The following is a 12,373-nucleotide window of genomic DNA, read 5'->3' as shown; positions in this document are numbered from 1 at the left end:
ACCTGGGGAAAAGAAAGATTTCTGCTGGGCATGATGGTGTTTCCCTGTAATAGCAGCAGCTTGGGAGGTTGAGGTGAGAGGGATTGCAAGTTTGAGGCTACCCTTGACAATTTAGCAGGACCCGTCTCAAAATACAGGGCCAGGGATATAGCTTAAGGGGTAGAGCACCTCTGGGTTCAACCCTCAGCACCATTTAAAGGAAAAAAGAAAAAAAAAAAAGGAAGATTTCTTGGCCTCACCGATTGCATTTCTATAAACTCATATGCAGAGCTTTCACTGCACTTTTGTTACCATATATATATATTTTTTTAATCCCAGAGTGGGTCCTTTATAGACTAAATAACAAGACCAAGCACCAGTTGACTACCAAAGAACACTTTTATTCTTGGCCAGGAATAGAAGTGGGAGATAGACTTGCAAATCAGCTTCTCCATTACAGGATGTGGGGAAGTTTAAAAAAATTTATATATAAATTATATACACATATAACAATCTGATACTTAGGTTATACTCACTTTTCACCAACTGCCCAGTAATAGTCTTTTAGGTAATTATTTTTGCACTTGATTTTAATCATGCAGTGGATGATTTAAAAAATCCAATTATGGCCTGGATTTTTAGTTTCCTTTGCCACCTGTGGCTTTTAAGCCCTCACTGCTTTTTACATTGGGTTGTGCTGGAATTAGTTTTTAGATTACTTTTCCCTCTCAGAGAAGGATGATCTCAAATCAGTTCTAAACATCTTTGGGGAAATAGAAGACTATTCTTACCCTTCTGCCCAGCAGTGCCATCCCAACAAATCTTTAAGTACCTATAATGTGCCAGAAGATTGTGCAGAGTAGTGGTGATCTGCAGTTTAGAAGATACATGGCCCTTGTCCTCATTAGGGTCACAGATGAGTGAGGAGATCATCACAGTGCAGTGCAACAGCCTTGCTGACATGTTCTACAGTCATGCTGGAAACCAGGTATAATTCAGGGCTCCCAAGAATGGTTGAAAATAATACATATTGCCTGTGGAAGATTGAAAGTTGCAAGTGATATCATAATATCACTTGGTCAGTGTGACAATCTCAGAGACATTGGTACTGACCAATGAAGTAGTAATGAAATAATGCATGTGCTGCATGACTTGCACAATAGTATTTTAATACCTTTTCCTTCAAAATCGTGGTTTTTCTCACTGGGATTTAGGATGGAAAGCAATAGAGGTATCTGTAGACTGACCTTCCTGCAGTGTTTACATTGCTTCACCTACAGATCTTCTTTTCACTTGCCTTTTAAAAGGTCTTAGTGGAGGTTATTGTACCTTTTAATTCACTAACTGAAACAACCAGAATTTCTAGTGCATTTGTGGTGTGCTTTTGTGTCCTGTCAGACTTGCTTTGGTTACAATAAAATCTTTGTGCACATTTTCCAAGGTAAACATGAAATACCTGGACAGAAATTGAAGGCCAACAGACAATTTAATTACTCACTGTAGACATGGGAAGGGCTTCTACTCAAGACATTGCCGAGTAGTTAGTCTATAAGTCCAAAGGAGATCGAACAAGGAAAGTAACGTTAGAATGGAAAAATGTGGTAGTTGTACATAATGAAATTCTGTACTTAGGGAATTATAGCACATTTAGGTGCACCATGGATTTTAGGTATGAACGAACCTCACTGCCCACCTAGGAGGGAGGGTGAATAGAGAGAAAGCAGGGTTTAGCCTTCTCTGCCATCATCGTAGCAACTGTTTCTGCATGTGATTTATCTCTGAAAGTGTTCACTTACTTAAAACTTGGAAAACTTGTATCTTAGATGTTTTTGTGAAAGTATACCAAGCCCCAGTCTCTGAAGTTCTTCACAGTTTCGTCTAAAACCTACGAACTGCTTTTATCACAGGTTTTTTTGCTGTCCATTTGTTGCATGCTTTGGGAACACAGGCTTATGTTAACTTTAAGTTAATCTCACTCCAATAAGAATGGCAGTTATCAAGAATACGAGTAGTAAATGTTGGCAAGGATGTGGGGAAAAGGTTACTTATACATTGCTGGCGGGACTGCAGATTGGTGCAGCCACTCTGGAAAGCAGTGTGGAGATTCCGCCGAAAATTTGAAATGGACTTACCTTTTGACCCAGTTATCCCACTCCTTGACCTATACCCGAAGGACTTAAAATCTGCATACAACAGTGATGCAGCCACATCATGTTTATAGCAGCTCAGTCACAATAGCTAAGCTATAGAACCAACCTAAGTATCCTACAACAGATGAATGGATAAAATGTGGTATATATACAAATGGAATATTACTCAATCTTAAAGAAGAATGAAATGATGGCATTTGCAGGTAAATGGATGGAGTTGGAGAATATCATGCTAAGTGAAATGAGCCAATCCCAAAAAACCAAAGGCCATGCTGATACATGATGGTGGGGGCGGGGTGGGGTAAGAGAAGAATGGAGGAACTTTGGATTGTGTCCAGGGAAATGGGGCAGGAGAGGGCGTGGGAAGGAAAGATAGTGGACAGAGACAGACATTACCCTATGTACATGTATGATTACATGAATGCTATGAATCTACATTGTGTACAACCATAGAGATGAAAAGTTGTACCACATTTGTGTACAGTGAATCAAAATGCAGTCTGTAAAAATAAGTGTGAAAAAAATATTACAAATCATACAAGAAAGGAAAATAGCCATATTGTATTACTAGATCAGCTATATGTAGACACAGTGTAGACACTGAATACTGATCTAACCAAAATTATAACTTACGAAGAGGAAAAGACAAACTGTGTACATGTGGTTTTGGGGAAGGAGGTGGATAGTAAGAGGAACACTGATTTATGTTGGAAAGTTGATTTGTAATACCTCCTCAATCTCAGCTCCCTCATTTCTCTTCTGTTTGTATGTCTGGTTCTGTGTTGTATTTTAAATGTTAGACCTGACTTTAATTTGTTATTCAAAAACAGTGGTAAGGAGAAATTGTTTTTATACTCCTTTATTTTTGTGTTTTGTACAGACTTTAGATCTTAAACCCTCAGTAAATTGTAACTTTAATAGACATCATTCCAAATCTAAAGAACTTGTATTCCAGTCAGAAGGATAAGACAGGTATATATAATTACCGTTAGGTAACGAAAAGAGGTTAATTTTTAAAAAGCATCAATAGAGTGATACAGTAAGGACCTTGTATATACCGAGGGGCACGAAGATCCTGAATCAGTAGAGAGATGAATGGAAAGACAGATAAGAAAACCAGACTGAGAGATGGATGGGTCATGGATAGGTTGGCATCCCTGGCAGATACGTTGTTTCAGGAATGGGCAATGTGTTTCAGTTTGGCTCCGCAGTGGCTTATAAGAAAATGAGTTGTGGCTGGAAAACAACACCAGTGCTGTAAGGTGGAGAGTGTCTGTGCTAGGCAGAAGAGCTGTTGGTGTAGCATGGCCTGTGAGAGTACCATTATTAGCCCGGCAGCCCTAGTCATGAATTTCTGTGGCCATCTGCTTTATATTATCCATACAGTAGAATGGTTAAGGTTAAGGGCTGGGGAGATAGCTCAGTTGGTAGAGTGTTTGCCTGGGTTCAATCCCCAGTACTGCAAAAAAAAAAAAAAGAAAGCAAGCCTTGGTGATATGGGCCCACAGAGTACATGTGTTGCTCCCAGTGCAAAAAGAACAAATAAAAAGAGTTGTTTTCCCTCACAGAGGGAAACTTAAGAACAGAATAACATCACTATTACTCTAAAAAAAATTGTAGTAGATTTGAAGGGTGTTGGAGGTTCTAGGGCAGCTGGCTTGTAAATAAGAGTAGTAGCAAGAGTCCAGGTAATATAAGCAACAAAGTTTTGAGCTAGAGTAATCCTTACAGGAACTTAAATAAGGGGATTCTTGGGAGAAGCATTGCAGACGTGGAATCTACATAACATTCTGAACAAGGGAAATAATGTTATTAGGGATAGCAGTGACTTCATTAAAGGAAGTAGATTTGGATTTGCTGGTTTTGGGAATGGATGGGGGAATATAAAATTGAGGTTTAAAATTTGAGTGTGCCCCCTAGACATCTTGGTAAGGGCATTTATCAAGTAGTTGGAACTGGAGTTGTGAGGCAGGAACTCAGACTTTGAGGCTAGACTGAGATTGGAGGTGAACTGGGATTGTGAAAAAGGATGAGTGAAACTAGGACCAAGTTCAGAGATGATATTCACATGGATGTGAGAGAAAGAAGAGTCAGGGACAATAGTAGATGAACAGATAGTGTTTTGTGGCTGCCCCATGAGAATAAATTTCAAAAGAAGACTCAGATTAATATTTTAAAATTCTGTGAAAATAAAGGATGATGGAGACAAAGAAAGGACACTGGATTTTGAGATTTACTTGGTATCAATTCTGTGACAAAGAAGTTTTAGTAGCAGTGGGATTGAGTAAGAGCCACATTTTGAAGTCTGAAAGTGTTAAGTGAGCGACTCCTAAAAGGGAGAGTAAGGGAAGGACTGAAACAGAGTGGTTCAATGGCATTAGGTCAGGGTTCCTCAACCCCAGCACCACTGACATTTTCGGCCTGAGAATTCTTTGTTGTAGGAAACCACCTTCTCCCCCAAGTTGTAACAGTCAGGTATGTGTCTCCCACATTGTTAGATTCCTCAGGTGAGAACAAGTGGTCTACAGAGTTATTAGGGTTGCTGCTGCTTTTACCCTCAGCAGCAGTCCCCTTTGCTACCAGGAATGCTTTGTCCATAGTGGGTGGAAAACTAAGGACAGCTGGGACTTCAGGAGAGCTGGAGTAAATAAAGCAAAACTACTGTCTATAGAGAAGATATATATTGAAGTTAGGGTGGATAACAGCTTTTTTTTTTTTTTTTTTTTTTTTTTTTAGATGATTATTTTAGCTCGTGTTAGAGGGCCTTGAGTCTCTTATTAAGAGTGAAGTAGAGGAGGTTAATGTTTGGCATTTGTGGAAATTATAGAAAGTGTAACCCTTATGAGGGGACGGGGATACTGATGTATAGGTGAGTAAAAGCATTACTGAATAGCAGTGAGATCTGAATAGGAACTTTAAAAATAATAGTAAAAACATTTAACATCCTAAGGTAGAAGAAAACCTGTAACGCAACAACACTGACACTATTTTTATGTGTGTATTTTACTAAGGTTGATCTACATTTCTTACCCTTTTTATTTTGCTTATTTCACTGAACATTGTAGAGTTAAAAGATCTTACTGAACTGTTACTTCAGTTATTTTTCAGTTATTTTGTAATAGTCTATAGATCTGTCCTTTGATTTGTCAGTTTTCTAGTTACTGACAGGCTGTTTTCAGTTTTTAATGCTGTTACACCTAAAGTTGCTGCAAACATTCTTATGCATAGAGTTTTGCCAACTTTTTTAGTGGACCCAGTAAGGGTTTTTATATAGGCTTCATTCAGAGCTGGAGATGTATTTATTTAAATGTTACCACATTTCAAGGGTTCACCCCTGCTTTTGCTATCTTCTAGGTGTCTTCCTTGTCTTTTTTGCTCTTCTCTCCCTTGCTAAATATATAAGCTCCCAAAAGGAGAGGGATTTTGGTTTGTTTCAACAGCACCTTGAAAGTTGCCTGGCACATAAATACTTGCTGAATGAATGAATGCATGGTTAGATTTGCCTAGACCTGTAGGGTAAGATGGGGTTAGATGAGTGTCAGTAGCAACAGATATTCATGGAAGCCAGCGAAGAAATAATTGCAGTGACAGGTTTTTAGAGGAGGCAACCCAGGTCCCTGGGGACCATGAAATGAGAGACTGAAAAGTTAGAAACTGGAGGTAATATGACAACCAAAGCATATTCCTCTGGAAGGAGAGGATGGGAGAGGTAGAAGGTAAATAACTTGTGGTTAGAGAGGGAAAGTTCCCAAGGTTTAAAGAGTAGAAATGAAACAAACTGAGAATTAATCAACTCACCTTGAAAGTTGAGTTTACAAAGGAATTGTCTCCTCATTTGGTGTAACTGATTGACTTTTTAAGTCAATTGAGCTTTTTTTAGTTTGCAAAACATTTTAATCTTTTACTATAAAATGTACCTTACACAAAAATTGAAAACTAGAAAGAATGTGTTTTTCCTTAATCCAAATTTCCCAAATATTAGTGTTTTCCATATTTTCATTATCATTCATTCTTTTTAAATTTTATTCTAATTAGTTATACATGACAGTAGAATGTACTTTGATACATCATATATCATGGAGTATAATTTCTCAGTCTTCTGGTTGTACATGATGTAGAATCACACTGATTGTATAGTTATATATGTATATAGGGTAATAATGTCTGATTCGTTTTATTTTCTTTCCTACCCCCATACCCCCTCCCCTCCCTTCATTCCCCTTTACCTATTCTAAAGTAACTCTGTTCTTCCCTGGACTCTGCCCCCACATGGTGAATTAGCATCTGCATATCAGAGAAAACATTTGACCTTTGGCTTTTTGGCTTATTTCACTTAGCATGATATTCTCCAGCTCCATCAATTGTAATTGCATTCTTCTTTAAGGCTCAGTAATATTCCATCATTTATTTATACAAACACACACATGACATTTTTTTAATCCATTCATCTGTTGAAGGGCACCTAGGTTGGTTCCATAGTTTAGCTATAGTGAGTTGGGCTGCTGTAAACATTGATGTGGCTGCATCACTGTAATATGTTGGTTTAAAGTCTTCTAGGTATATGCCAAGGAGTGGGATAACTGGGTCAAATGGTGGTTCCAGTCCAAGTTTTCTGAGGAATCTCTATACTGCTTTACAGAGTGGCTGCATCAATTTGCATTCCCACTAGCAATGTATGAGTACACCTTTTAACCCACAGTCTTGCCAACACTTATTATTGCTTGTATTTTTGATAATTGCCATCCTGAATGGAGATGAAATCTAGAGTAGTTTTGATTTGCATTTCTCTAATACAAAAGATGATGAACATTTTTTCATATGTTTGTTGATCGATTGTATTTCTTCTGTGAAGTGTTCAGTTCCTTAGCCCATTTATTGATTGCATTATTTGGTTTTTGGTGCTAAGTTTTTGAGTTCTTTATATATCCTGGAGATTAGTGCTGTATCTGAGGTGCATGTGGTAAAGATTTTTTTCTACTCTGTAGGCTCTCTTTTCACATTATTGATAGTTTCTTTTGCTGATAAGAAGCTTTTTAGTTTGATTCCATCCCATTTATTGATTCTTCATTTTACTTCTTGTGCTTGAGGAGTCTTGTTAAGGAAATCAGATCCCAAACCAATGTGGTGAAGATGTGGGCCTACTTTATCTTCTATTAGGCCCAGGATCTCTGTCTAGTACCTAAGTCTTCGATCCACTTTAAGTTGAGTTTTGTGCAGGGTGAGAGAGAGGGATTTAATTTCATTTTGCTGCATATGGATTTCCAGTTTTCCCAGTACCATATGTTGAAAAGGCTGTCTTTCCCCAGTGTATGTTTTTGGTGCCTTTGTCTAGTATGAGATAACTGTATTTATATGGATTTGTCTCTGTGTCTTCTCTTCTATACTGTTGGTCTACATGTCTCTTTTGGTGCCAGTACTACGCAGTTTTGGTTACTGTTGCTCTGTAGTATAGTTTAAAGTCTTCTTACTGAGAATTGCTTTGGCAATCTGGGTCTCTTATTTTTCCAAATGAATTCCATGATTGCTTTTTCTAGTTCTTTGAAGAGTATCACTGGGATTTTAATGGAAATTGCATTATCTATATCACGGTTTTGGCAGTATGACCATTTTGACAGTATTAATTCTGCCTATCCAGAAGCCCTCAAAGCCCTAGAAAAAGAGGAACAAATCAACACCAAAAACAGAAGACAGAAAATAATTAAAATCAGAACTGAAATCAATGAAAAGGAACCAAAAGAAACAATTCAAAAAATTGACAAAACAAAAAGTTGGTTCTTTGAAAAAGTAAAATCGATAAGCCCACACTAACGAAGAAAAAAAGAGGAAAACTTAAATTACTAAAATACATGATGAAAAAGGAAATATCACAATGGACACGACTGAAATACAGAAGATTACTAGAAACTATTTTGGAAATTTATACTCCAATAAAATAGAAAATCTTGATGACATTGACAAATTTCTGGAGACATATGACCTACCTAAACTGAATCAGGAGGACATACCTGATTTAAACAGATCAGTTACAAATGATGAAATAGGAAACACCATCAAAAGCCTACCAGTCAAGAAAAGCCCAGGACCAGACAGATTCTCAGCTGAGTTCCATAAGACCTTCAAAAAAGAATTAACACCAGTACTCCTTGAAGTATTCCTTGAAATAGAAAAGGACGGAACCTTCCAGACTCATTCTATGAGGCTAATATCACCCTGATACCAAAATCAGACAAAGACATACCCATGAAGAAAACTTCAGACCAATATTCCTGATGAACATAGATGCAAAAATTCTTAATAAAATTCTGGCAAATCATAGAAAAAAGACAGTGCACCAGACTGGGGTTGTGGCTCAGTGGTGGAATGCTTGCCTGGCACTTGTGAGGCACTGGGTTTTGATCCTCAGCACCACATAAAAATAAATAGGGGGAAAAAAAAAAAAGGTATTGTGTTCATCTACAACTAAAAATTAAAAAAAAAAAGAGTGCTCCATGATCAAGTAGGGTTTATCCCAGGGATGGAAGGGTGGTTCAACATTTGGAAATCAGTAAATGTAATTCATCACATCAATAGACTTACAAACAAGAATCATATGATCATCTCAATAGATGAGAAAAATCATATCTTAAACCTTAAAATGCTAAACCCAAGGCCAGCTTAATTCTAAATGGAGAAGAATTGAAAGCTTTCCATCTAAATACTGGAACAAGACGAGGATCCCTCTTTGACCACTTCTGTTGAACATAGTCCTTGAAACTCTAGCCAAAGCAATTAGATGAAAGAAATTAAAGAGATATGAGTAGGAAAAGAAGAACTCAAACTATGACTATTTGCTGATGACATGATTCTGTATTTAGAAGATCCAAAAAGTTCCACCTGAAAACTTCTAGAACTCATAAATGAATTCAAAGTAGCAGGATATAAAATCAACACCCATAAATCATAGGAACTGATATGTTCCTATACATCAGTGATGAATCTACTGAAAGAGAAATTAGGAAAACTACCCCATTCACAATAGCTCTAAAAAAAGGGTACTTGGAAATCAGTCTAACAAAGAGGCGAAATATATCTACAGTGAAAACTACAGAACACCAAAGAAAGCAATTGAAGAAGACTATTGAACTTTTAAGGGACTATCTTAGAGAGAGTTTTTATTTGAGGTTATTTTACCCCAAGTAGAGTAGCTTGATATATGCATAAAACGTTTAGCACAGTATATGCCATTCTTATTTTAAGCAACTGTTAGGCAACCTTTTTCTGTGTGTGTGGGATGGGGGCACTAGGGATTGAACCAAGGGGCACTTTACCCCTGAGCCAGCCCTTTTTTATATTTTAGTTAGAGACAGGGTCTTGCTAAGTTGCCTAGGGCCAGCCTCAGCCTCGCAAGCTGCTGGGATTACAGATGTGTGCCACTGAACCCGCCTTAGGCAGCCATTCTTGAGTATGGAAATTGCTGTAGTGTTCTTTGGAATAGCCTTAATTGTTACCTGGAAGTGCATGATTTTACACTTTTTTAAAGGTTTTCCACTGCAGCACACTTTTGAGATTTCATTTATCTGAAGTGAGTTGTCAATGACAGGTATGTTTTATTAGGGGGAAAAAAACTCCAGAGAGACAGTTGAAGTACTTTGTGTCTCTATCAGTGGATAGTACATCTATTCTGTTTTAAATTTTGTTTTATAACTGTTTTTTTTTTAATGCTGTGTTGAGGATTGAACCCAGTGCTTTTGCACATGCTAGGCAAGCACTCTACCACTGACCTACAACCCCAGTCCCAACTTCTTAATTGTTTAGTTTCTTTCATTTCAAAAAACATGACACTGATGTCAAATATAACCTTTCTCTTCACCTAGAATCTCTTAAGATTCTTTACCATTGTACTATCTCTTAAGATTCTTTACCAATGTACTGTTTGCTTAGGTGACATTAATACATGTAATATGGGGGACTCAAAGGCATGAATGTTAAATAAAGAATATTCCAGATAAGGAGGGAAGCGCTAATCAAAAGCATAATCTATTATTGTACCTAATCTTTGAGCTACTAGGTTTCTACTCAGAATGATGTTTGAGAACTGTTTTCAGTATTTTTAAAGGATTAAGAAGAAACAGGATTTTCTGATAAATACAGAAAAAAAGATGAACAAGGAGGGAAGGCATACTAAGAACTATTTTTAAATGATTGAAAGCAGGTGGAGGAGTAACAGGCAACATCATTGTGTGATTTTTTTCCCATAGATGTTAAAGATGTAGTTCTTTTATTCTCATTCTTGAAAATCCCTTTGTGTACATTATGTAATTAAGGCCCAGAGAAATTAAAGAGACATATAATATCATGTAGCTAGGAATAACAGCCCTGGTGTTTGAATTCAGAAATCTCCAACTCTGTGCATTATACCTTATATCAAACTAACAATAAAGGACTGACACCAAGGATTAGATCTTCAGAAATTTATATATTTCTGTTGAATACAGAAAAGTCTGGTTAATACTTGAAATGTGTACCAAGTACTGTAATTGAGAATATGAGGCTTTATGGTGTATCATTCTGCTTTTATCACTGGTTTATCTTGTGCAATTCCTTCATCTGCTGTGAAAAACACAACAGATATTTTGGATTGTATTTCATGTAGGCATTATGAGTAGAAGCAAGGGTAGAATTAGACGTACTGCGACCTTTACAGAACAAATTGACTTGCCTTGATCAAAACAATTGCCTTTTAATAGTTGGAACCACATAGAGACTTCATTTTTTGAGATGTGCCAGAAATGCTTTGTTATATGCATGCCCTCTTGTCAGCTTTATTTGTATGATGTATGTTTGTAATGATATGAGTTGAGCACAGTTATCATTGTTTATTTTTTGTGGTGCTGGGAATTGAACCCAGGGTCTTACATATACTAGGTAAGCAATCTACCAGTGAGCTACATCCTAGCCCTGTTTCTTGTTTAAACTAAAAATAAAGATTTTGGAACCAAGAGTTTGATTCAAAACAGAATTTTATAATTGTATTGATAAGGATAGTATAATATGGTATTGTATAGTTTTCTCTGTAGTTGACTTCAAGAAGTTTGAGGGTGTTTTCCTCCACACACTACAAACTTTAAAGTACTGTTAAAGGGGTTGTAGCAACTGGGTCTTTCTTCCCAATACAATCAACTGTAATTAGTGTAAATTTTAACCTATTAAAGAGCAATTTTTAATAACTTGTTACTATTGCAAACCAGACTAAAACTATCTTTCTTATACATTTTTATTATTTGGTTTTTAGCATAATATTAACTATTTTGAGATCCTAAACTTCTCTTTATCTTGACCAAAAGAATATTTTTAGGGAGGAATCCTGTAGTTTCCATTTGCCCAATTCGTGACCTCTTAGGAGGATAGAGAAATTTGTTATATTCCTGTATCATTGGGGAGCAGTATAAACCAAAAGTTTGCTATTGAGCTTTAAAAGCAGTCAGGTTAGAAATGTGATATTACATTTGCAGGGTTAAACCTACACCTGGGAGGTTGAGTTTATATATTAACCATAGTTTGCTTATTTGCAGGGAGAATGCTAGAGAGCCAGACTCCTGGAGCAGTTTATCCTATGAAATCCCTTATGGAGACTGTTCTGTGAGGCATCATCGAGAGTTGGACATCTATACATTGACCTCTGAGTCTGAATCACATCATGAACCCCCATTTCCTGGAGACAGTTGCACTGGACATATTTTTAAACTTATGAACATCCAACAGCAACTAATGGTAAGGAATAAGGTTTTCATTTGCAGGTGTATGTATGCTCCTGTGTGTCCCTGCCTATTCCAGCGAAGCCTGCTATAGTTAAAACATAAAATGCCTCAACCAAAGATCATGAAACCTGTAAAGTAGTGTTTGTGGTATTAGATGGTACCAACTTAAGATAAAGAATTAGCATTAGGGTTGTGGCAGTAGGGGGCTGAGATTTTCAAATTGATTTTTGCCAGACTTCTGAAGTAATGAAAGACACTCATAGACACACACTGCAGATATAGAAATATCTAGAACTAAATTTTCCTGGCATAAAAGGAAATTTGTCTGTGTTTGATTTAATTTTATAGAATGAAATGAGGAAAAACAGTTTCTGAGATTGTTGCTAAAGAATAAAAACTCAGTTGACTCATTAATAAAGCCCTTTCACAGCTACTTTAATGAGTGATGATAGTGTTGCTATATTTAAACTGATAGTTACATGGTTAAAAAGATCACTAAAAGATTAA

The 12,373-nt window shown here is 36.8% G+C and overlaps 1 protein-coding gene across 10 annotated transcripts in view; it reads left to right on the top strand.

The window, feature by feature from the left end:
- The window catches only part of Akap13 (A-kinase anchoring protein 13), a 358,212-nt gene that overhangs the window by 181,904 nt on the left and 163,935 nt on the right, over positions 1 to 12,373 (top strand). For all 10 annotated transcript variants that reach the window (XM_047540454.1, XM_047540456.1, XM_047540458.1 and 7 more), the window contains one exon: positions 11,681 to 11,879. In XM_047540454.1, the coding sequence (XP_047396410.1) occupies positions 11,681 to 11,879 (199 nt within the window). The remainder of the gene's footprint in view (positions 1 to 11,680; positions 11,880 to 12,373) is intronic.

The sequence above is a fragment of the Sciurus carolinensis genome, chromosome 2 (genome assembly GCF_902686445.1).
Source record: "Sciurus carolinensis chromosome 2, mSciCar1.2, whole genome shotgun sequence".
Lineage (NCBI taxonomy): Eukaryota > Metazoa > Chordata > Mammalia > Rodentia > Sciuridae > Sciurus > Sciurus carolinensis.
The sequence above is the reverse complement of the archived record's forward strand: the minus strand, read 5'-3'. Positions and strand labels throughout refer to the sequence as shown.